The following is a 26,575-nucleotide window of genomic DNA, read 5'->3' as shown; positions in this document are numbered from 1 at the left end:
GCTTTCAAGGCCTTAAAACACATACTGCAACTTTAGTTAAAATGTCAATTTGATAATAAAGTGTACAGAAAATTTTTCATTTAGCAGTATTGAGTTCTATGCTAACCTCAAAAATGAATTCATAAATATTTTGGATAACATTTAACTTGAACCTGTATTAAAATATCATCTTTGACCAAAATCCAGAGATGCACACCCTTTTGCTATGTTGATTTTGCTCTTTGGGCCTGGCAGGCTGAAGGAGGGTGCCTTGTTCTATTTGACATCTCTCTGAGGCTGAGGAAGTCTCATTTGTACAATGGTAATAGGTACTTGAGCTGTGCCCTTGGTAATCAGTAGCTCAGGGCTGTGTGTGACAAGCTGGGCACTGAAGGGACGTGCTCCATCTGTGCTGTTCCGTTCCATGGGGAATGGACTGATATTTCCATAGCTTTCCCTGATCTCAGTAATGATGCAAACCCCTGTGCACTTAAAATAAGTGACAGTCAGCAGCTGGGTTCTTACTGTGACTTTTTTTTTCCCCCACTGCTAGTGAGAAAGTGGGACCTGAATGTTGTTCTGTTGCCTAAGTGGAAATAATAAAGATTCTTCTTTTACTTGTATCATATTTACTAGATATTCTGTTGTATGCTTTTGTTTGCTTTGTTTTGGACCTGGGTCACCTAATTAAACTCTGGGGGATTCTGTTTCACCAGCAGTGATTAAATATAGGTGCTGAGCTAGCTGGGATGTGCTGAAATCATGGTGATGGGGGACTTGTACTGGAGAAGGGTGAGATGTGAGTCTTTTATAGAACAGCGTTCAATCTGTAAAGACTTGAATGTTTTACCAACACTTCTAAATCACTTCAATATTTTGTGGCCAGCTGAGAAGCTTGATAACATTTTGAGTCATCTTGCTGTAAATGAGAATTAAAACTTGTTTCATTATGCAAATCCAGGCATGAAACAGATGTCTGGCTGACTTGTAAGTCAAGAGAGTATTTCATTTACAGCAGTGCTTTGACACACCTCGCTCGTAAAAACACTTTCTGCTACCTCCATCTCAATGATGTGAGTTGAGTTGTCTTTGCACAGTGCCTTGGTGTCACACAGCTGCTTGTAGGAGCAGGGGAGCATCAGGTCCCTGTCCTCTTTGTGATGTGCACAGGATGCCAAGTGCTGGAGAGGAGCTCTTTGCCTTTTCTCTGGTTAAGGCTGTCAGCTGTGCAGTCATAGCAGCCAGACCTGAGGTGATGGGTTAAATTCAAGGGCGTGAGTCTGAAGTTTTGTTGTCTTCAGTTCATTAGCTCAAGTTCTGAAGCTTGAGACTGCCCAGTGTGGGTTGTCTGAAGCAGAGATCTGCTAGGGCACAGCTGACGAGTGCTTAGCACCAAAATAATCCTGCTTTAGCTCAGGAGCACAGAAGCATGATTGTGCTCCTTTAAGTGCTGTGCACAGGCTGAAATTGCTGAACGGTTTTGAGATCAGTCTTAATGCTGTCAAACCTATATAAAGGCTGTTCTTTTTCCCTGTAACAGCTCTAGGGGCTTCTTTTGCTGCCTGTGCAACATCGTTAATGGTTGCAGTTGTTATGCTGTGCACTAGTTTGTGTGCAGATGTCCTCCTGGGCCATTTTAGGACACATTTTAGGGTGATGCAAGGAGAAGGCAGTAGATCTTGTGGAGCTTTGTAATATGCACACTGGTACTATTTCATTCTCTGTTCTTCTGCATGTTGGGGTGTATTTTTACAAGCTAAATGTTTATACATTGCTTTATAATATTCTTGTCTGCTAGTTTCTCAGTAGAATGGTTTACATAAAACAAGAATTACTTGCACTGACTTTAAATATGGTGTTTTACGGAGTTCAGTGCAGTGGATCCTGTTCCATTAAACAGCTTCACTTCCTTCTTAGTATATGCCATATACCTGAAATGATGCTGTCTATAAATGATGATATTTCAGAAGTTTGAGCTGACCCAACATATGTTTCTGAATTGTAATGAACTCCCATAGGCAGTGTGGGGCACTTTTTTATTTATGTATTTTTTTCAGAACCAGTATCTTCCTTTTGTTTTCGACCTTGGACAGTTTCACACAACTCAGTTTAAACAATAAACAAACTTGCTTTGGCTTCAAGGAGCCTAAACTGAATGGCCTTGGAGAGAATGCATTGGCTTTTCTGATATAGCAGCAGCTTTGTAATATCTTTGCAGTGGGAAGTGCAGCTCAATCTCTGTGTTGCAGAAGCCCTCTTTAGGCAATATATTGTTTGCATACTCATCTGACCAGCGCTGCTGGTGTACAAATGTAAGTCCAAACAGCTTTCATCTAAAACTCTTATAACTCAGTGCAAAATAAGAGGGAATGCAGTTGGGGGGATGTGTAGCAAGTCAAACTGAATGGCTCAGAAGAAATAGTCATTGCAACTGATGTCTGGTGCTGTGTCATACTTATGGTTGTTTTGAAGGAGGAATTATCACTGCTTTTTTTTTTTTTTAGGCACCTTTGTGTATAATGATCACATGAAAGAAACCAGAGTTGCTTGTTGGAGCGTTTGCCAAAGGTTGATCTAATTAAGGGGAACAAATGTTGCGAATACAGCAAAGCTGAGCCCTTAAGGTCATTAAAAAGCAGCTTTTCGAGCTTGATGTGGTGAGAGAAGCAGGAGTATTGGGTGAATGCATTGCAGTAAATAATGTGGTTGAAGAGATGAGGCAGGAAGATGTTTCAGTAGAATCTCAAAGGCTTCAGAAAACTGGAGTTTGTCTGAAACTAGAAATAGTTCTGTCAAAGTTGAATTATATTGGGATAAATAATGAAGGGATATAGGTTACATCTTGAAGAGACTGTATGAATGCTTCTGAAAGAGTTACCCATTGGGCAGCAGCTCCTTCTGCAGACACATTAGTGGAAGTTCTCCTGCCTGTCCTAATGGATTTGATGGTATGAACTGATAAGTCACTTAAGACACGGAATGCATTGGAGAGTCTTGCTTGTACGAATCGGTTTATTCTGAGAAACAGCACCTCTTTATGTTTCCTGTAAGTTCACTCCCTTGCCAAGGGAAAAGTTCCTGCAAAAAAATGCTTTTCCCTATCCCCCCCATCTTGCAAACAAATTACCAAAACAGCTCATCCCTAATGATACAGTACTGCAGGCAGATGAAAAGCCTGAATGCAGACTATCCAAAGACTCCAAGTAATATACGGGTAGAGAAGAACGTCCAGAATGCTTATTTTAATCCAAGTGTTGTCACATTCACCTAAGGCTTTATAATATTAAAAGTCTGAGGACCCAGTTCAGCTTTGAACTTCATCTTCATCTTTGATGCTTCCTGGCAAGGAGAACTTTTAAACTGAGACAGGGGAGGTTTAGGTTGGGTAATATCCAACCTAATATAGGAGGAAGTTTTTCACACAGAGGGTGGTGAGGCACTGGAACAGGTTGCCCAAGGAGGCTGTGGATGCCCCATCCCTGGAGGCATTCAAGGCCAGGCTGGATATGGCTCTGGGCAGCCTGGGCTGCTGGTTGGTGACCCTGCACACAGCAGGGGGTTGGAACTGGATGAGCATTGTGGTCCTTTTCAACCCAGGCCATTCTATGCTCCTGTGCTTGGAGTTAAGGTGACAGGTTAGCTGCTTGGGAAAGCAGGCTGCTTTGTACTGTTCTCAGTACTGTATGAACTGTTTTTGCTGAAAGTACAAGATGGGGAACTTCTCCAACTGCTGACTTTGTTAGCAGTGTAACATAATGACATGCTGATTGCTATTTTCCCTTTTGTTTTCATATCTCTGTTTTCTGTTGCTTGGATGGATATGTTTGTTCAAACTCATCTTCTGATGGCAACTGTTGGGTAGGTGTAGGATGAATAATTGTTTTTCTGCACAGTTCAGTGTTTGTTGGAATGCATCAAATTTCAAGAGGCTTTATCCAAAGCATCTTCATGCTTTGTGATAAAGTGGTTCAGTGACCAAAATCTAAAATAGTCTGCTCAAATTGCAGCTATAGCATTTTCCCTTTGGGGAAGAATGGAACTTTCCTGCACTTTTTTTCTGCTGTGACCTTGTATTTAAACTACATGTCATTTCTGGGTACACACTGGCATGGTTATTAAACTGATAATGCACAGAAACTTGGAAAACTTAAGGAGCTGTTTTGGAAGTGAGTCATTTTACTCCACAGTTCAATCTGCTGTTGCTAGCAGCTGATCATCTGAATAAATGCTTCAAAATAAAGGTTGTCATGTCCTAAAGTAAAAATACTGTCTTTAAATTCCTCTTGTAGTCTGTTCAAGGATGCCATCTGTTGATAAATAAATGTGTTCTCAGGTTCCTTTTTCCCAGGAACTGTTTTTTGTTGGTAACTTTCACCTATAATCTCTCATTTAGTCAAGTATGGAAGAATTAGACATTAGTGATTCATAAATGGAAGGAGAATAAAATGCCAAACGTTCCTGTTGGTGGATTGGATCTGTTCAGTTCATTTGACTAATAAGTAAAGCAACTTAATTTTGAAAAGTGTACCTTTCCTGATGGGTGCTGAATAGCTTGCTAGTACTTTCTACCTTAAAAAAAATGGATCTGAAACACAGCCCACATCCAAACACCAAGAACATGTTATTAAAACAGAATAACAAGCTGAACAAAAACCCATAGTGCTATTATTCTCATCATTTATCATGCTTGATAATTCTTCTGCCTGTTGCCTTTGGACATCAAGGATGTGTCAGTGATTCAGGTTTTAGTTGAAAATCAGGCATGTTTTAGAGAATACTCATGCAGTGGTAGAGGCTGTGCTGGGAAACAAAATACTCAATCTTGCTTGGGCATTCATCTTGTAAAGAAAGCTTGTTAGTTTTGGATCTCTGATTTGTTTTAATTAGCTGGACTTTAGGCTTGGTAACATTATTAACTGTACTTTGTAAAAATGAGAAGTATTAGGTTACTTGCATTATTTCCTGCCCTGAAGAGTGAAAGCTGGAGCAACTAATGAGCTATTACATGATCTTCTGATTCACAGAAGCATCTTGCAAGACCAGGGAAGGCTGTTGAGGGGAAGCAGCTCAGTTTTTCAGGTAGTGTGTTGTCCTGTGGCCTGGTGGTTACCCATAAATAAGTGCATACTGAAATCCGAAGAGCAGATAGCAGTGTAATTTCTGCAGGTAACAGCAAATTTAACGGCTGAAAATCCTGCATTGTTGGAAGCCAGTCAGGAGTGCATCTGTCACAGAGAACTTTCTATTACAGTAGAAATACTTGTTCTGCCTCATTACAGTGTTGTGTGTGTATTCATGCCTACCTGTGACATTTCTGAAATCTAAGCATCTTGCTAATATCCTTCCATCTTCCCAAGTGATGTTATCACATTGGCTCCATTTTGGATTCCAAACGTTTCCAGCTTGTAACTGCCCTGTTCCAAGACTTCCAAGTTCCAGACTTAGTTTCACTTTTCTGCACTGATACACCTGCTCCAGGCTATTGGAATCATACCTGACAGCCAGGTGGGTGGAGGTGTATCAGCCGAGGATCTGGAAGGGAAGGTTCACTTAGTGTGAATGTGTTAAATCTTCAGATGCTCTCAAAGAGTGAGGATGTCATGTATCAACAAGTCAGCAAGTGCCTCAGTATCCCAGCTGGACGAGGATAGCAAAAACCTTTGCAGTTGCTTAGACATGGATTGACATGACTTGGGTGAGTCAGAGTCGTGTGGGAGTAAAGCAGAACACGGGAACAGAAGCAGAGAAGCCTGCATGCTTTGTAAAGCTGTTCTCTCCTGGCAGGCACAGCATCACTGGCTGTTGTTTGGGTTCCTATCAGGACTTACATTAAGATTTCCCCCCCTCTTGCTCTGTCCCTCCAGTGATGAGGGAACCAATGTGACTGTTTAATTCTGTTTTCAGGTAATTAAAACTAGGCTTGTGTAGTAAATTATGTAGCTGTCCTACTTGTATTTTGCTCTCAGGCTTTGCCAGGGCATCACTGGTCTGTCATTGTGAACAGGATATCCCTTTCATTGCGACGTGACAAAGACACTGAGTGGTAATTACATGATGTGTGCTGGCTTTATCTGAAGTTAGGTTGGCCAACTCTGCTATGCATAACTTGGGAGTGATGAGGAGTGTTCTTTGAGAAGAGGAATTGCCTCTAGACAGTTAAAAGTATTGGGTTATAAGACTTGCAGCCCAGGAACTAGGGGCAAAGAGAGTGAAAATGGACTGAACCACGCTACTGGATTTTGTGTTAGAAAGTGTGTATGACACATGAAAGTCAAGGTTCAATAATTGTACCTAATTCTGCTTTTTTCTCTTTTTTCCTAATGGTATATGTGACTTAGATTGTATAGCCTTTCCTTCTAGCAGCTGCTTTTCATGCAGTGAGATGTTGGTAACTTGCTTACATTTCTGCATCAGTTAAGAAATCAAACAGAAAAAGGTATGTTTGTGCATGTTGTTGCTTGATTCAGGACTTGAGCCAGAAGACAAGTTAGCAGAAATTTGATGCGAAGCACTCAAAGGGTGCTGCTTTGTAATGGTGCTTATGTAAAACTCCTGTGGTCAGTAATTGCTGTAACTCTTGGTTTCCCCTTAGAGGCTTATTATTCAATAGCCAGTTCTTAATTCAGTGTTTACAGAGACTTCTGTGGCCAGTGCTCATCTTATCTTGAGCTCCCAACTGCATTTTGCTTTGAGTTCAGTGCTGACCCTATTGAATAAATACCTGGCGTGTTGCCCTGCCTTCCTCCCTTCCTAATCTGACTGCTGTATCCTGTCCTTTGAGATTTGGGGTAGTGTATGGCTGGCTCAGCAGAGATTTCCCAGGTGCCTCCAGAATTAATTTTGCCTTCTTTTCATGCTTGCAGTAGACGCTATTCAAAGACCTCAAAAGCTTCAGCTTTCAAGGATTTAAAGTCATGAAAGCACTGAGTTCACTTGAAATTGCCTTTGAATTACCAGGTCTGCTTTTAGTCTGAGGTTTGAATTTGGAATCGGCGTTCCACGTGAGTGAAAAAATGCTCTGCTAAACTACAAAAATATATCTAGTTAGTAGTAGTGCCTGTAAATACATGGGCAGGGAGGGACAACTCAGGCACGACTGATGGTGCCTGCTTTTTTAAAAACTGTCTTAACACTTCATTATGTGGAATGATTGCATTGCATTTCCAGGCAGCGCTTGAGGCAGTACTCAGCAACGCTCTGTTCAGGTGGCTGCAGTTCCCAATCTCAGTTCTTCCATAAAATCTGCAGTCACGGTGTTCTGCTATCTCTGTGGTTCTTGGAATGTCCTTCAGGTAAACAGACTGCAGTCACAGCACAGTCTGGTGGTGTTTGTGAAGAAAGCCATGCTTTGTACTTCTCACGCTGTGTGCGTTTTGCAGTGTGAAGGCAAAATAATTACTGCATCTCCAGAAAACCAAGTGCTGAAGTTAAGAATAAGTAAAAGACCTCAATTGTGAGAGCATGTTAGAGCAAAGTTTTAACGTGTGTTTTGTTTGGAGATACTGAACTAATTAGACAGTAAGATATACATATATCCAGCTCTTCACAGTGTGTATATATAATTTTAAAGAATGTATGCAGGCTTATGGGAGGCTGCGTGAGCAAGTGGGGATGCTCATCTGTGTCCTGTGCATTGTAAGTACCTGAACGTGGGCTTGGACTCATCTGATGCTGACACCAACAAGCTTTCTATTTACTCTTGCAATCTGTGTAATCAGACTTACACTGGAAAATTATCACCAGGAGTAATTAACTTGTGGGTCAGACAGATTGCAGAAGTGCTAGGTGTGCATCTGGTGAGCCATCAGAGTCAGCTGTGCAGGTTCTCTATTAGTGCTATCTCGAACCTACTGCCATACCCTTTCCCTTCCTCTACCAAAGCTGCACTGCTTTTTGTCTGTGTGAAACTTTACAGTCTAGAAACAGTTGTATACTGAAGGCTCAGAAGTAAACAAAAGTTTCTTGAAACAGTTTGTGGTTGAAATTCATCCTTTATTATGTGCTTAGCAGTATGAATTGTTGCACAGTTGCAGATGCGCTGCAGAAAGGATTTTGATGGCTAATCTCACAGCTCCATATGTTGGTCCTGCTGCAGTATTAATATGTACCTGGGTGTCTTCAGTATCCCCGTGCAGCCTGTGCTCAGGGGCCTTCCAGACCGAAGCAGAATGTCCTGTTCTGTAGCTCTAATTTCGTTACTTTTCACATTTGCTTTGGATTTTTGTGTAGTAAGAAAAAACAGTTACTGAAAAGCTGGTGGTGTCACAACTGAAGCACGTGTTGTGTGATGCTTCCTCTTTTTTCACCAGACATCTGCTAGTTTCATATGAAGCTTCCTATTTCGGTTAGAGCTGGTGAGTAATTACTCCCTGTTCACCTTTGTCGTGCACACTGTGACACTTCAGACTGTTAATGTTTTTTCCTGTGTCTTTGCTGCTGTTACACCCAGCCTACTCCTCCTTTTTGCTCTGCCTCTTCCAGTTCCTTTGCTGTTGAGAGAGGGACAGGTAGCAGAATAGGTTGTGCCTCAAGCCATGGGATGGATGTTGCTGGAAAGGAAGGGGGAACCTGCCTAGGGACACTGAGACTGAGCACAAGCTGGTCCAAACAGGTGGCAATGTACAAATTAACCAAGTAAAAAAAATTCATTCTGCATCAGTATCTTACCTGGATGGAGTGAGTTTTCTGGATGTCTTGTTATTCCCATTTAAAAAAAAAGGGGATTTATGAAAAGAGCATTTGTCCTGTAGAGCAGTTCTTATGAATACCAGAAGGTGGCATAATTGATTTTCCTAAAATACACAGGATGCTACTAAGCTCATGGTAAAGCTGTTGGTCAAATGTTGATCTAAGGAGGGTTGGCCTTCAAAGTTTAAGGGATCTATTTAGAGCTCTGTATATCCTGTTTTTTTTTTTTTTTTTTTTTTTTCTCTAAATGTGAGAGCTGGTGGGATTAATGCTGGCTTTAGATATAAAAGTTTGTGAAGCCTGGAAGCACTTTAAAGTGCAGGCTGGAAAGTATTTGTCCATAACGTATAGGGGAATTCTTTCCCAACATGCGTTTCTAAATCTTGTCTAACAATATCCTGTCTTGCATTAATGGGAGAGCATTTTGCTCTACTATTTGGCAAGAAGAAGCCAATTCCTGCCTGTTTTAAGTTCTTTGGGTGAGCTGCTGCTTTGCAGGAACAGTTCATGATAAGGTAATTCAGTTGTATGCAGCAACACTTCTAGGGTTCTAGAAGCAGTAAGTGGAAAGTGTTTGGGGGAGAAAAAAAGCACATAAGCATTTAAGTATCGAGCTGGAAATGGATTTTTTTTATTTTCGTCTGTTAAACTGGATACTTGGTCTTTGCACAGTGTTACCGTGCATGGGGTGAGAAGAACTTGGTGTAATAAGACATTAGATAACATCAGACGTGGTGCTTGCACTGTTAGAGCAGCTTATTTCTAGTGCAACTATGCTGTGGATCTCAAGCAGCAGTTGGATGTATTCTAAAGGTAGGTGATGGAATTCAGAGTTTGAAGGGACTTACTGTCAGGGGGAGATGTGGATGGTGGTGGTTTCACAGCAGGACGTGCTTTGTCTGAATAGCAAAATGATTTTGTGTTGTGCTAAACTAGCCCAGAACTTTGGAAGTATTGCATTACATCGTGTTTTTTTTTCTTGGCTTCAGCTCCCTCTGGCAGACAAACACCTGAATTACAGCTGCTTTGAGTTAACACTTCAGAGAAAGGTCAGGCCTGGTTCAAAGCTCATGCAGTTGCTTAGTGTTGTATGTGTATATATCAAAAGACACTTTTTCTGTCAGAAGTCACCTGCTGTGGGGGCTCCTGGAAGCACTGACCTCCAGTTTTCCTTAGGGATGAGATGTTCTGCACATCCAAAGTTCATCGAGGCACTCGTCTGCAATATAAAGCATACCTGAAAGTGTTATGAAATGAAGATTTATGATTAGGAGACTAAGCTAGTTAGTTTGAATACTTAATAGTGTTTAAAATCCAAACAAGATTAACATTATGAATTTTCCTAAAAACAGCTTTTGCTGGTTTTGCTGTGCATGGTTTTCCATGCAGTATGCCTTGGCTTGGTCCTAAATTATCTGAGCAGTTATGTTTATGCTGTCACTATATTGGGATGTTATAACTGTGGGGTTGTTCGCTCTAAGTGAATATCTTAAAGCTGTCATTTTAGATTTGCTTCTGGAAGCAAATTCACAGTTTATGCATCTGCCCACTGTAACAAACTTGAGTGAAATAAATAATTGGCACCTTTTGAAACTTTGCCTTGGGAAAGTTCAGCTTGCTTTAAATTATAGTCTCATCAATTCCAATGCAAAATGTAATTGGTACTTTCCTTTCTATATTAAGCAGGGATTTTGGCATTTGATGATGAACTAAATGTGAGTGTATTTCTAAAGCAACTTTGCGATCGTTTCTGTGCTCAATCTTTTTTGGAGTCCTGTGTTTTTTATCTGTCTTAACCATGAAGATTGTGCTTGCTTCCGAATAGAAGAACATCAAACCAGGTTGTTTGGATTTGCTTTCCTTTTCAAACAGGTAGCATACAGGTTATTGCTGACCTAATTTCTGAGGAAGAGGGGAGGGTCCTGAACAAATAGCCCAGGGAGGATTCCCCATATATCTTTTGGGAAGAAGTTTTTGGACTCCACCTGCCTTTAACGAATGGGAGGAGTTGATTCCTGGTCACCTATGGCTTATAAGATTTTATTTTTTTTCTTCATATATGAAGGGCTTTTTGTATTGTACTGCCTCTGACTCAGCTGGTCCAGCTTCTATCCTGGTCCCACCTGTTCCTCATTCCATTTAGATGGAACAATCTTGAAGGCTCTATGATAGAGAAACTGTTCTGTTTTTCATACTGGTGGGGGAAAGTGCTGATGATAATGAGAAATCTCTCAGCTTTTTGCTATGTAAGCTTTCATGTGCCTTTGTGTGGAGACGAGCCGAGCTTTGAAGCTTGAGTTATTTTATTAAAATTTATATCTAACATAAGACAAACTGATGATGTAATTGATCAACTCTCTTAATTATCATTTCTTTTGTGACTTAAAGTAAACCAGCAAGCAGCAGTGAAATAACCATGTGCAGCATGGCACAGTTGCTTCAAGTCTTGCCTAGAATGAGTGTTCCCACTGTTTTCTTGATGTTTTTTTTCTTGGCTCACAGGTTACACATAATGACTTACAATGGCCTGTAGCATCAGCATCTTTCTCTGAACCTTTTGTCTGCCTCAGTCTTCCCTGAGGGACTTTGGCCTTGGGATAAGGCCTTCAGCCTGCCCACGTTGGCTGTGCAGGATTGTGGGTCAGCAGACTGGATCCATCTATGCTGACACAACACAGCAGGACTTGCTGTGCTCAGAAAGCTGATCTTTTTGTCTCTTAAAGAAGTTGATCACTGCTCTTACTGTGTTTCTATAGTGATTCAGTCTGCTTTATCCTTGCTTCCCCATGCCTGGCCTTCTAAACAGGGACTGCCTTACATGTGTGCAGGAGGACAAAAACCCATCCTGATTAATGATAGTAAGGTATAGGGAATGCAAAATGACTAATAGCTTCTGTGTAAAGGAAATAAAGAGCCTGTGTGCTTCTATTTCAGAATATTTCTTGAAGACATCAATGGGCACATCACTAACGTCACTTGCAGCTTGCTGTCTGGTACATGGGATGTGTTGTCAATGTTTGGTCCTCTGTCCAAGGACATTTAAAAGGAGTCCTTTTAATTACAGAACTGCTTAATATATTGGTATCGTATCATCCAGTGTGTAAACGTTTGTGCATACTTTACTAAAACAAATTGCACAGCCAACAAACCCTAGCAGCTGTGTGAAATTTGCTTTGAAATAAATTCTTCGTAGCCTACAGATTGACCTAATAAAAACCTGTTGCTTTGGACCAATTGTTTTCAGGAGGGTCAGTCTGGCTAACATGCCTGTACATCCAGATCTCTGTGGTGATTTACTAAACATAACCACCTGGGGAAGGTGAGCACAGTTCTCTCCCTAAATCAGTGTCAATTCAAAACATTTCCTTTGGGCTGTGTGTTGTCAGCAGAGTACGTGGGCTCAGAGCAAAACTTGGAAACCTCCATTAACTGTTTGGTTTTAACTCCTACTAAAACACTTATTTTCCTAATAGTTTTATGTAGTTTGCTCAGTTGAAGCTGAGACTTTTGGTTTTTGCCTTGCTGTGACCTGTAGCTTGGCATGGAGTTAAAATCATGTCTTTGTCTCTTGGAAGTGATTTCCACTGTGCATCTTACCTCTGTTTTTTAGAGCAGAGCCCTCTTCAAGAATCCACGCAACACCTCTAGAAGTGCAGTGGGGGAAAAAAAAGCTACTTCCATGGCCAGGAAAGCACACTTAGCATTATTTGCTATTTCTGAGGACTCTGCACCATCACAAACCATACCTGAAACTGAATTACCATTTCTTGGTCCTTCTTGAGCAGCCATCTCAAGAATAAAGCTAGAGAATTAAAATGAAGTATTTTCTGTGATATTTTGTAAGGTAACTCATTTGCATTTTAGAGACTGTGTATATCTTCGATGGTGCAATTGTTTCCAGAAGATGCTGTAACTTAGATAAGTTACTGTGGATATCTTATTAGAGCTCTGGAGTTGTATTTTAATTTTCTTCTGTGTTAAAATGGCCTCGTTCAGCAGTATGCATCAGTTTAATGTGTTGGTAGTTGTAAGATGAACAAAGGACCAGAGCAGTTCCTTCCAATCTGAAATGGAGTTTCTGCCTTCAGCCTGAAGCAAACTGTACTGGGGTTAAAATCATTTAAAAGAGATGTTAACCATTTTTTTTTAAATGTGAAAAGGCTTTGAATCACTTAATTTTTATAACACCAGGTATGGGGATGAAATATCAAAAGTTCAAAGATGTTTGAAAGACTTTGAGCATCAGCATTGGAACCTCTTTTTTTGGCTGTCACTGAGTCTGGAGCTTTATCTTAAGCACTGCCAGTAAAAAATAGTCTAATGTTAGCAAACATAATTTGTGATGCAATGAAATATTTCAACCTTCCTGTCCACGTTTCTAAATGTAAGTGGGAGCCACTCACTGTAGCTTTGAATGTTCTTTATGGTTAAAATGAACACAGGGTTCTGAGAGTTGGTGATGATTTCTCAGGTCCTGCCAGAAAGGGTTTGCAAGGCTGAGAGAAAGCTCCTGTGCAGCAGAGCCCTATTTCCACCTAGTGGTTTCAGCTCTCAGATGCACAGCAGATGAATGAAAGGAGGGATGTAAGCAGCTGGCAGGAGCACAGCAAATGATTTGGCTGAATAAATGCTTTTAGCTTTTCTTTTTGTGCACTTTAAATTAGAGTGAAAAAATAAGTTTGTCTTAAAGCTGATGAAAATTCAGTGGCACATCCAGGAAGAAGTTAAGCTAAAGCTGCTTGGTTTTCCTATAGGAGTCCATGGCGTTCCAAGACTCAAATAAGTATTCTCAAATGAGTGTGTACTAATAATGCTGCTGTCTTTGGTCACATCATGCTGTATGTGACTGTTTCTTCTTTGAAAAACCACAAAGGGAGGGAAGCCTGATAGGGAATTCAAAGGTGGTTTAAAAGTTGTGTGGGAAATACACCTACCCCAGGAATGTGAGCGTGCTGTGCTAGAAGTGAATTTGTAGTTCATAATATGGTGCATTTTGCAAAAGGGAGCAAAGGCAATTGTAGCAACAGTGTGCATATGTTAACGTGGGAATAGCTTGGTGTCCTAGGAGCACAAAGGAAAGAGCAGGATGGAATGAGAAGGGAGAGGATCACAGGGGGAACAGTTCCTGCTATGATGGGGAGTAGCCCAGACCGCCACAATGATCAGCACTCACGTAAGTGCTGGTTGCAGGCTTTGCTGTATGGCCTCAGTCACTTCCCACCATGTCAGCAGCTCAAGACTGTGAATTGGCTCCTTGGGACTTGGGCTGTGGTCTTTTTTCCTTCTTGTGCCACCTGTTGAGTTACTTCATGGAGGAGCTTCCAGCAGCCGTGCTCGATGCTGTGCCACTCACTTCCTTTGCTGTCTGTGCAGTGTGGGTTTGGAAAGAGCAGCATGGAAATAATTGCTTAAAAAGCAAAGGCTTCTTTCTCGTCTTTTGTATACAACATAAAAGATCAGCAAGACACTTGGATAATAAGTAGAATGTAACTTCAAGTTTGAAAGAATCTAATATTTAACTTAAAAGCAAACTTGCTTGAAGTCACGGCTCTTAAATGAGGAAATGGTCCCACGGAGCTGCTCAGTCTGACTCCTTAACTTTAAAATTCATTTAAATGCTGAAGCAAAGCAGAGCTCTGGTTTGCTGCTTTAATGTAGCTTTTTCATAGCACTCACCCAGGAATAACCCCTTCTTCAGCAAGAGGGAATCTGCATGGTGCTGTAATGCTGCTTTTGGCCATCAGGACTGTTGAGTTTCGGGTTGAAAGGAAAAGCAGTATAATATGAGGACAGAAAATGTGGTGTTTTCAGTGTTCAGAATAATATGCTGAGATCTTCTGCTAAAACTCGTTCACATAAAGCATATTTAGGTAGTATTTTATCAGGGAGTACTTAACTGATTTGGGACCATTGGGAAGACATTTGATTTATGATGATGTGCACATAGGGGATTTGTTTCTCATGTGGTTCCTTTTGAAAGTGAAAGGCATTTCTCTGGTTTTGGAGTACCTCGTACTGCTGCTTCTTTCAGATCTGTGCTTTTTGTGCATTTTGTGATCAGTAGTGTGCAGTGCTGGGAGCAGATTAAGTTGGGTGGTGCTCAGGTTTTATACACTTCTAAAAATGTTAAGTTTACGGTTATCGATTTCTTTTTTTTTTTTTTCCTCTGTAAGGGTTTAAATTAGATTGCTCATCAACTAGATGGAAAAACAAACACAGGCAGAAGCATACAAAGGAGAGGAGGTATTTGAGCACAAATGTTGCACTCTGTGCACAGTGATCTTGTTGGCCTCGGAATTGAGGGGTACATCTTTCTGGATGTCTGTTGGTTGACTTAGTACTAGTCAATATGTGGCAATGACTGTACTGCTAAAGTGGACTTCTTCTTCATCAAAAACAGATACAGATAGTATTAACACAGCTACTTCTGAAAAGGTTGTTCTTGTGTTATTCTCACGTGTCAGCAGTGCTGCAGTTGATAAACAAAATCATAGAATTGAATTGTTTGAGTTGGAAGGAACCCTTAAAGTCCATCTGGTCCAACTCCTGCACTGAGCAGGGACACCCACAGCTCCATCAGTGCTCAGAGCCCATCCAGCCTGACCTGGGGTGTCTGCAGGGATGGGGCACCACCACCTCTCTGTGCAACCTGTAGTGAACTCCTTGGGTTGGGTAGAGCAGGGGGTGCAGACTTCAGATGACTAGTAGGTGATGGCACTAGCTCAAAATGAAGAAAGAAAACAGCATCATCTGCTTGTTATAAAGGAGTTTCTATGTGGATGGTAAATGTAAAAAGGAAATTTGCATACAAATTCAAAATCCTGGGATTTTCTGTATGGTTACAGGACCTGCTATCTGATGTCTTTCAAATGAAGTTTTAGGCCTTCAGTGTAGCAGTGCAGGACAGGACGATCTAGCAGTCTGCTATGCATCTGGGCATTTGTGCAATTTGTGGGTGCACAAGTGTGGATGCTGACATGTGAATGCGTACATTCTCCTGAAAGTGTAGGACTCGATGCTGAAAATGCATACTTGCTATTTGTGGGACTGCTGTTTTCTTATTATTTGTAGCATATGAATAATCTGTCCTTATTCATGTCCGTGCTGCACTCTTTGAGTAGCAGCTCCTGTCTTAATGCTGCTAATGTGTGATTATGAATCCCAAAGAACTGGGTTTGCTCGGTACGTGTATCTAGCCTTGAATTCATCCTGGGATGTGATCTTCCTGGATTATTTTAGTTCAATGCTTGTGGCTATGGTAACAGTTTTAAATGCACAAAACTATTTTTGGGAAACACTTTCAATAATAACTATCAGAAGCAGCAATTATCGCACGGTGACTTCATCCCTCAAATAAACTTAACAATGTGGGTTTCACCTCTGGAAAAACTCATCAGAGTGTTACTAAGTGCTATTAAATTGCTTTAAAAATTAATAGGAATCCTGCTCTTTGTTCCGTTCTTTATTGCTGAACGGTGTGGCAGGGTGTTGGCTTTTTTTGTGATGGGATTAAGCTGTCCTGATGAACAGAAACATTGTCACGCTGCACAAAGACTGTTCTGAAATCTGTAGAATAAACGTCTCCAATAGCGCTGATACTGTCTACAATGGCCATAAGGGGGGTCTGATTTTTTTTTTTTTCCTTAAGGGAGGTAATCAATATGGTCAGAGCTTTCCCTTTTCTCCCTAGAAGCGCAATCAGGTTATGCACAACGCGCTATTAAATTCTCCATTCCATTTTTTAATAGCTCGCCTTCTAAACTCCCCGCTGTCGTCAGCCCCGGGAGGTCACGGAGTTGCAGAGTGGTCCCTGATGGACACCTGCGTGCCTGGCTGCCTCCCCACTTCTCCAGGCAATGCGTGAGCTGCGGGGCTGGGGGGGCCGGGGGACGTTCAGGATTAGATTGTTGGTAGCGTCCCTACGAGGACTGCTATTAACAGCACGCCGCTCTGCTTCTGTGCTGCGGAAAGCAGAGTGATATTTCTGTTCCCATAGCGTGTTGTAAAATGCATGAGATTTTGCTCATCCTCCCTGGAAATGAGAATAGGAAAATGAGAGCGTCCTGAAGCAGAAGCTATTAGAAGAGCGTGCAGAAACCTGCAGCGATTTATGCTTTATTTTGTCTTCCTAGATATGGATTAGAAGGACTGATTTCTGCAATGGGCTTTTTCCATAATGGCTTTCTTGTATTGTTTGGTCAGAGCTTGCACAGGAGGAAAACAGGCTGCTGAATTTAGTCACTGATCTCTATTAGCCGTGGCCTAAGGCTATGCTGAGATTTATATCCCATTTGTATTGTTGCAGCTCAAAAGAAGAATGTTCAGAGGATGACAAGTGTATTCTGAGTAGGTACGTTGTTTCATTTTTATATGAAACCCATTTTTCTGCTTTCATTGGTCAGAAATGAGGTTAATAGGGAGAGAATACAGTGCAGTGCTGCAGTGTCCCTGTTAAGGTAGAACAATAGCATCAGGAATAGTTCTTTAAGAGAATTAGTTGCTTTTATTAAATAAGGCTGCATTGTGCTGGTGTGCACGGTGCAGTCTTTCTTTTTTTATCCATATACTGCAGTCAGCGCTTCCCTAACGAGGTGGCACTATTGTTGAGTTAGAACGATAGAATCATCGTATCGCTTTAGGGGACAGCAGGATTTAAAAGGAGATGCCTTGCAGCCCCGTCTTACAGATTGGAAGCATCGGTTTGAGGGCACTGGCAGAATCATTTCCTTGTTCTTAGCAGCAGCCACTGCTGTGTCAGTAGTGTGTGGAATGGAAGTCCTAGTTGGTAGTCTGTTATGGAAACGCTGTTTACTGTTATTGTAGTACCGTGGTGACAACATGCCATTGAAATGGAAAACGAGCTCTCCTGCTATCTGGAAATTCCCAGTTCCTGTGCTTAAAACATCCAGGTCATCGCCACTTTCTCCAGCATACATGTAAGTGAGAGAAATGAGGATATTAAGGTGGGAATTCTTTCGTGAGACTACCCTGTGGCAAAATACCTTGTTATGTATTGAATGACATTGGCACCCAGAATTTTACCTTGTTTTGTACCCTGAGATTTTTATCCTGGATGTCTCATGATGGATGTCGTGTCGAGTCTTTCCCTCTTTGTCGAAACGTAGAGAAATTGTGCAGATTGAGCCAATATTCGTAATATCGTAAATGTTCTTTTGAAAAGTTCATGCTAATTTGTAGAGCTGAATGGAGAAGTTTAAGGTGTGAGGCAGGCTTAATTTGTGGTGTATATGCTAACATTTCCTCCTGATTAAAGACTGAACGTGGAATCACCTGCTCTGCTGTAGTGCACTTCTGTTCGTGTTCCTCTATGCAAGAAATCATCTTGCTTTGCTCTTTTATCCTTGCAAGCTGTAGCCTTAATACAGATTGAATGCCTTTTAATAATTTTAAAAAGTTAAAATAAATGCTTAAAAGAGAAATAGAAACCATCGGTATCTGAATGCTTGGCACTTACTCGGTTTGCCCATGTAAAGTAGCTTTACATAAAGGAGTATTTCAATGGCCAGGAAAGCAGCGTGCTTTGTTTGCCTCGCCAAATCTTGGCGAGCTTTTGTTCACCTTTTGCTGCTGCAAGTTCTGTGTTAGAATATACAGGTGGCTTTGTTGCCTTCTTTGAAATAAAGCTGAACCTCGGGTAGAAAAACTGCTTGTGCCTTTAAGGAAGCAGCTCTCTCATCATGAGTTGCTTCAAGATGCAGAAGTAACTGTGTAGGTGACTTCTGCATTTGGGAAATCCCTATGAAAACTGACTTTCTGATAGTATTGCAACCTGATAGCTGCTACTGGATTTGTGCTTCCCAGCTTTTATTTCTTTGCTGCAGCTGCTGTAGGGATGTGCTATAAGAAATGGGTTTTCCAATTCCCTGAGCAGGGAATGCTTCTGTTTTAGGATGAATTTTCACGGAAAGGCTTAAAGCATTTATGTCACAGAGTACGTCCAATGTGCTTAAGGCTGCCAGAAAATAAGCTATTTCCAATAAATCGTTGCTTACCGTAGGTGTTTTTTAATGACTAAATGCAAAATACCCAAAGAGTTGTGAGGCTTTGAAGCTCGTTTCACGGTAGTGACGTCTTTGGTCTTGTCTGATGTGTTTAAAACTACAGAACTTGCTAAATGCAAGCAACATCAGAAATAGCCAGGTCTGATCTGTCTGCTGCTCAAACTGAACCCTTTTGTGTGTTGCCTTTAAGTTGTTAATCTAGCTCTGTGCGTGCTTCAGCTTTTATGATGGGGATCGTGTAGCTGATTACCTCAATGTGTTGAAAGTATGTGAACAGGTTTAGTGATCAGGCGTAACTATTTGATGCTGAGCTTATCTGGAGCATGAGAAATATGTGAGCAGCAGCCTTAATCATTTTTGTAATGACTCCGTGTATCCGAATGCTTATGGAGATGTTTATTCACTGCCCTGACTTCAGCAGGACTCTCAAATGTAGCCTCCAAATTATTCAGATACTTCATAAGAGGGGGAAAAAAAAGGAGAAATGTTACAAAATGGCACCTATTTGATTAGATAGTAGGTGTGGGCTGGCACAGCCAACCTTGTGATTTACTGTGATCGGTAACATCAGTGTTGGAATCGTGCTTTTTGATGCAGAGATGATGCTAAATTTACTAGGTACTTTGTGATACATTTTTCACCTTCACGGCTGTAGGGTTTCTCCCCCAAGTAATGCTCTGCATGCTGGCAAAGGGCTTCTTTCAAGTACATTCTCAGAAGTGACATGTAAAACAGTACATCAATTGATGTAAAATATGACCATAAAACTACTGAATGTACAGATGAACACTTACACGTCTGATAATTTGGATCCAGAGTATACAAATCTAAACTGGAACTTCAGTCTCTTTAATATTTGGGCACTTAATGCTATGGGTTTGTAGTGTGATTTTTGTCATGTAAAGGAGAGACACCTTAAAGGCTTGGGTTTTGTCATCCTTACAATGAAATTCCAATTCTTCAGGCTTTTTCTTGAATTAAAGTTGGCCTTAGCTTGAGAAGCTTCATTCTACTTCTGATTTATAAGTAACTTATCTAGAGAATAAACCCATTGTCGGGACTCACAGATTTTATGAGGTCTGTGTACCTGATACTTGAACTCTGCCTTAGTTTCCCTGTACTGGAATGCTGAGCTGTGGTACGTTTGGTGCTCGGATGAAGCAGGCATCTCTGTACAAAGTACCCCTGTAAAACAGTTAATTGTCCTGCGGGCTGTGCAGCTGAATAAGTCTAACTGCAGTTTCTGCTTTAAAAGTTTGTTCCCAAGCTGCAGAATGCGTGCAAAGAGCTTACCTGAGAGAGTCCTCTGCTGCAGGAAACTTGTGTCCAGGTAGTATATGAAATAAGGGACCTGCTGAAGTTGAGCTAATGGATTTGTAGGCAAGTACGTGGTTCTGGTATGGGGAAATCTGCTTTTTGCACTGGGGCTGGCGCTGCTTTTCAGGCAGCGAAAGGAGAAGCAACGATTCACCGCTGCTTGGCTGTTGGTTTCCCATAGCTACAGGTATAGTTACAGTTGTAGAGACCTTTCCAGAAAGCTCTCACGTTATTCAGAGGGAGAAGGGTCCCTCCGAACAGAAGCACAGGCAACCAGTCTCCTGTGGGACTGGTCTCAAATAGCTTGAGATTGCCCCAAGTCCACCAAGAGATCCAGGAACGTTTCATAGGGAAAATCCTTATTAGAAATGGACTGCTGGCATGTGACCAGCATACATGGGTCTAATGCAGCTTGTGATTTGGTGTGAATATTCACAGCGTGCAGATATACTTGCAGGTGTGTGCTTTCATGGAGTCCTTTTGCATTTTCTTCTGCAGGGCTTAGAAGGCTCTCGGTTGAAATGAGTGCAAAAGCTCTTACAGCAAGTGTGTGCTCTGCTGGTGGAAGTGGTTGTGTTGGCTGTTGTTGGCTGTGTGAGGATGGGCACAAGTAGCTTGGTGTTGGTGGAGGCAGGCGAGCAGTTCCAGCAAGTAAACCGGAGGGAAGGAAGTAGTGAATGATGCTAAATGTAGGATTTCTCAGAATTGGAGGTATTTATTGGTGGCTGTGTTTTAAAAACAGGTAATTTAAAAACAAAAAGCAACAACAAAACGTAGATTGAAGTAAGCAGAAGACTGAAAGCTCTAAATTGGAGAACGACAGGTCAGTGTGGTTATGTATAGCAGCTTTAAGGCGTAATGAAATACGCTCACAAAATACAATTGCTCACAATGTCATCCCCCTAATGTCATCTTGTACGTGAGGGACTTAGGGAGAATGTTCTTATTCACAGTGAGAATGTCATTGAGGTTTGTGCACGTCTTCCTCTTACAGGAATGGAAGAAACCTGGAGATCAAAGTACCGTGATACGCACCTACTAATTCAATAGCAACGTTTCAGTGGCAAAAATAGTAAGAAATAATTTGATTCTAGAAACAAGGATAATGAGAGCCTCTGTAGCCCTATTTAGAGTCCAAACATTTTCTGGAAAGCTAAATGGTGATTTGAGTGTTCTTTGTCCTTGACATGCCGTGTTTAAAAATAAGTAAAATTGAATTAGAAGAATCTCCATGTGAAATAGTGTCTAAAATTAGTGCCATCTATCCTTTTCTGTTGGGCAGTGTTTTGATATTTTTAAATGGAAGCTGTTCTTTGGATGCATTTTCGTCAATGACTAATGGTAGGAGAAGTAAACAAATGCAGTGATCCAAAGATATCCTTATCAGAGGGTTTGTTGCACAGTATATCCATCCGAGTGGTCTGGTTCTGAAATGTGTCTGATTGGATATGCAGTGCAGCAATGGAAGTCGGTGTGCAGAAAAGTAGAATGAGTTCTTAATGCTCCGGAGTAATCAGCATTGGCTTTAGCTGCTGATGTAGGTTAATGCTTTTTGTGTTTTTTTTTTTTTTTTTTTTCCTAAATCTCTGATTTGCTCTGCAGTGAGCTCTTTGAATTTGTGCTATACAGTGATACACTTAAACAGGGCAAGGTGTGTGTGTGCATAACTCAGAGTCCGGGTAGCTTCTGTGACCACACTGGGCATCTGCTACCTCAGTTGGGCATCTGTAGCAAACCCTTCTGCTGGGCTCTTGCCTATGTTTGACAGACAGAGCTCCATTCACACCAAAGCAAAGATTCACTCACCTTTGGCAAGGTTTCCACTCGAAGCAATTGTTTCCTGGCTGTTGTGTCAGTCAGCCTAAATACTGCTTAGAAATGATCCAGCAGTGCATGCCTCCAATTGAAGAGAGGAGGTAGGGTTTGGAAGAGGTTTGTTCTGTAAATAGAGGGCTACTTTTGGTCCCAGTACATAGACTTCTTACTTATGCCTCTTAATCTTATTTTTGCTTTTTAAATAGGTATTTCAAGAAGTTAATTCCAAGTTTGAAATGTAAAACTTCATTATAATAATAAACTGGCAAAACAGAAGAGAAAGTGGTTGTCACGAGATGTCGTAATGCTACTGATGTTTTTCTGGTCAGATCTTCAGAGGTGATTCCATGACTTAAATGTTCCCAACTGCCTTCTCCTTCCATGTAATCTTGCAATGACGGCGTCATGCTGTGCTGTGCTAAATCACTTCCACTGCATTATCTTGAATATATTACTTGACCTGCTCAGCCAGAATACCACATCTGCCGCTTTGTTGTTGTTGCCCTAATTTTATTGTTGTGGGAAAACCTTGCTGTGCAGTTGCTTTATACTTGCTGTAACGTTGTGCAGTAGTTTCTGTTGAGTGTGGATGGGGAGTACTGGAGTCTTAAAAGTAATAGAGTTCTGATTGAGATTAGTGGGGATCAAGCGTGGTTGAGCACTAAAATGGAAGTGCATATTCATAGCATGGCTGTAATGTTTAGTCCAGCAGTGACTGAGACTGTTGCTATATCAGCTGTGAAAATGAGTTTCTATCCCTTATCCTGGAATTGACAAATACCCCACAGCTGTTATGTGCTTACATTTAAACTCTTAAATAATGTGAGGGGGAAAGCAATTTACAATTCAAACCTTAAAGCAAAACAAACAAAACGCCAAGCCAACCAAACACAAAAAGCTCCAGTCTTCCCAGGGGGAATGTAATCAAGGAATACTAAACAGCTGTGAGAAGTGACAGCAAGAGGAATGATCGAAGGTTCTAGGCAGAAAGAGCAAGGGTTAATTACCAAGTCATGATGTTGGAATATTGGGTATTAATTTGCTGGCCTTGAAGCACTCAGATTTATCCTTTGTAGCATATAGGAGAACAGTCAATCTGTGGCAGAGCACAAGGATGGGAGTAAGTTGTTGCAGGGGTACAGTGGAGTATTTATATTTTTTTATCAGCAAAGCTTGAATGTGCAGGTGCCACCGTAAATATAAATGGGTTTTAGTCCATTAGCTTTGCTTTTATTCTAAGGGACCATTCTGCTAATTTAATGATTTCTGTGTATATGAAAACTAAATTTAATGACATCAGGCAGAATGGTGCATGCAAAATATTTTCAGTGTTTCCTGTAATGTGCATTAAGCTGTGCAGACAGAATTAGGGCTTACGTTTCTGATACTTGAGACCAAATGTGAAGGGCAGGGGCAGGATGTGTCAGTGCAGCATAAAATATGAAGCCTCTGAGTCACTGAATTCTGCAGTTTTGAACATCAAGGACATAAAATAGTTCTTTAGGAAAAACTACAAAGCGTGTGTATGCGCTTTGCTTTCTGTTTTTTAATGGTAGGAATCAATGCACTAAGACCAACTTTGGCAAAATGTCATTAGAGAATCACTTGTAATTTAGCATTGTTAAACAATGTCTGAGAATTTAAGCTATAAATGGCTCAGTGAATGCAAACCTTTTGTCAAATAGATAACGGTGGATGTGGCACTAAGGCTCCTAGGGTGACTGCACACTGTGAGGAACAAAGGCTTTACAGCAATGACTGAGCCAAATATTGCTTTGTTTCTGTGGAAAGCATGTTTGATTTAACCAGTGGGCTGTAATTATTCAACAAACAGCTTGAGAGCTTGGGTAGTTTTTAGTTGTTGAAGAAATAATTTTGTGGAGAATGTTTTCGGTGTATGTATGCATCTTGGAAAATGAGACCTAAGCTGTTGCTCAGCCCTTTGCTGACTTTGTGGGACCTAATTTAGTGCTGGCCTTTGGTCCCAGCTTGGCTTCATGTCAAGTAACACAAAAATGCTCAAAGTGATGTTGGGATTACCCTTACTTCCATGTCCCCAGTTCTGCTTGGTTCCATTGGCACTTGGTACGGCAATGAGAGCTTTCACTGCCTGAGTGTTCCCAGTGCTTTGCTTGGTGTCTGCTGACATCGTGTGCCAGAGCATCGTGTCAGGGTGATGGTGAGATGTGTTGGAGTCCAAATGGCATTGTTTGACACATACTTTCTGTTTTTAAAAAAATAAATACTGGGAATGGCTCAATTTCTATGCTTTTGTCTCAAAGTTTATTAAAAACTTTATCTGTAGAATAGCCTAAGTAGGTTCACTTGAGCCTGACTGGTTAATGAGGTTCTGTCGGAGCCATTCTGGGTGGTTTCATACTTCTGATGATGGTGCTTGTAGAACTGCAGAGACTGCTTTGCTTCCCTGATTGATGTCAGCCTTAGATGCGGTCTAAATCTGTGGTGAAAATGTTGTACAAGTAGGTAGTGCATATCTCTCAGTGAGAATTTGCTTTTCCTAAAAATATACTGTGATTTCTCTTTCTGTAGGACTGATTCACTGTTTTCCTTCTTGTACTCTTAATATATTTCCTACAGCTTTTTCCTTGCCATTGTAGCTTGCTTTCTCGGGTTGTTACCCCAACAGCTTTCCTTTGCAAAGACCTGGTGTGCAGAAGGAGCAAGGACAACTGCAGATTGAAGCAACGTTTTCTTGCTGTGCATCTAGGCTGGGAGCAGGAGCTGCACATTGCTATGTGCATTTCATGTGTAACTGTGCCCAAGCTGCAATTAGAGCCAGGAATCCACCCACCTCTGCTTACTGGCCTTCAGCATGCATCCACGAGCTGTCCTTGTCATTCTTGGCTGGGTTTGGTGGGTTTGGAGTCCTTTATCCAACTGAGAGCCTACTGAAAGTAATATGCAACTTCTCATGGTTTGTTTTGCTACACAGAAGCTGTTTTTCTGCTCTCATCATGCAATATTATATTATTATAATATTAGAGAGCAACCTGATTTTAAAGGAGGGGTGGAGAAATGAACGCAGGAGCATCTATTTGTTTAATTCAAGAAACAAATTCAAGCTTTGTACCTTTGCTCCTTGAACGTAGATTTCAAAGAACTAAACAAATATTGAAGTGTTCAGCTGTTGATGCCCTTCTAACCTATAAAGGTCAGGAATAAAACCCAAGATATTGGAATATATAAGGTGCGAGTGGTGCTCCACCAACAGCTATTGGAAATGGCAGCCATAGCAGTGACAGTGTGGTGTTAATTCATTGGGGTAAAGGTTTGCATGTCCTGATTGCAGCAGCCGCTTTCAGGTGAGCAGTGTGAAAATGGAGTGTGAAGAAATTATGGTAACTGGATAAGTACAAGTGTTCCTTGTTATGTTAGCTGCTAACTCACCCATTAAAATTATGGCTTTTAAACATGCGTGGCAGGTTATTTCAAAGTCCTTCCAGTGCTGTTCTTGTGTTTCTCCTACTTGCAGGTGTTCAGCAGCAGCAGAGGGTACAGAATACAACACCAATTGCCCTATGCCACACACAGTAACAGAGATTTGAATATTCTCATTGTTTTGTCAACCTGACCAAAAAAAAAGTGCCTTTTGTCCTTCTCTTCTGGCTGAGCTCATGCTAAATGCAAGCTTGCATTCCTTGTGCTATCCTTTGTGATATTTTCTGTTAAGAAATAATTAGCAAGCTGATAGAATGGGTTAGTTTTACTGGGTTGTGGATACCACCAAGGAATGAAGTTAGAAACTCTTCTTTAAAAATAGGAAAAAAACGAGATGTTGTTGTAGTGGGGGACAAGTGTGAAAGTTATTTATTTGCCAGAATAAAGCATGTCCTGAAGCTGTGTCATTAGAAGATTCAGAGTGGAAGAAATGTGAAATAAGTGACGGTGTAATTTGTTCCTCTTTGTTATACTGATTTTAGAATTTCTTAATAGAAGTATTGAGTTTATTTTATACAGTGCTACCATATCAGTTATGTTCATCGTGCTCCTTGGTGGTATGTAACTTGTTGGGAGGCTCTTGTGTTCATTATTTCTGGTACTGGAACGTCTGCTCGTAATGGAAAGTCAGAAAGACAGGTGATATGTAAGCTTTTTTTGGTAGACTGTGTATACGAAGCAAAGAATTACTGTATCTAATAGTATAGAGGAGTTTCGTTGTATTTACTAGGCTTCTCATTAATAGATTCATTACCAAAATACATGCACACTGCATGCAGAGCAGCCCTGTATCACTCCGTATCTTTGACAGATCATGAAACAGTAAAGATCTCTGCTGTTATAGGAATGGCTTAATATGAAGTAGAACAAAGTTTTGTTGCTGAATGCTGTGGTATTGGCACATGCCAGAAGTGCCTCCAGCTTGATCCTGTAATTAAATAATGCTATGGGATTTGACTTTTTCTCCATTCAGGTGCTGATTAGCAGTGATTGCACAGAAGAAGCGTACTGCACTATGAAGAAGTCGTTGTAGATTCATGTGTTTGCAGTAGTTCTACAACCTTACCAGTATTTTTTTGTAGCTTTACATTTGGCTTGGTCATCTTTCCAGTTGCTGATAGCACAACTGGAGTATTTAGATACCTTGTTCATCTAGCAAAAGGTGAGAAATTATACCTTATAGGGAATAAATGGAGTTAGTGGGCAGTCCAGATCTTGTCATTTCTTTAAAATGGTGAAAAGCAAAGTAATTGTCATTCAGATTGACAGGGGCAATGGAATTAGGCTGTATAACA

The 26,575-nt window shown here is 41.0% G+C and overlaps 1 protein-coding gene across 3 annotated transcripts in view; it reads left to right on the top strand.

Moving 5' to 3' along the window:
* KLHL13 (kelch like family member 13) overlaps window positions 1-26,575 on the top strand; it is a 66,567-nt gene that overhangs the window by 18,530 nt on the left and 21,462 nt on the right. Inside the window, exon 1 of one of the 3 annotated variants that reach the window (XM_010715172.4) lies at window positions 17,446-17,603. The exons of the other annotated variants lie outside the window; for them this stretch is intronic. Within the exon in view, the coding sequence (XP_010713474.1) occupies window positions 17,506-17,603 (98 nt within the window). The 5' untranslated portion in view covers window positions 17,446-17,505. Of the gene's footprint in view, window positions 1-17,445; window positions 17,604-26,575 lie in introns of those variants that run through there. 3 annotated transcript variants of the gene reach the window in all.

Source organism: Meleagris gallopavo, chromosome 9 (assembly GCF_905368555.1).
Source record: "Meleagris gallopavo chromosome 9, MGAL_WU_HG_1.1, whole genome shotgun sequence".
Taxonomy (NCBI): Eukaryota; Metazoa; Chordata; class Aves; order Galliformes; family Phasianidae; genus Meleagris; species Meleagris gallopavo.
The sequence above is the reverse complement of the archived record's forward strand: the minus strand, read 5'-3'. Positions and strand labels throughout refer to the sequence as shown.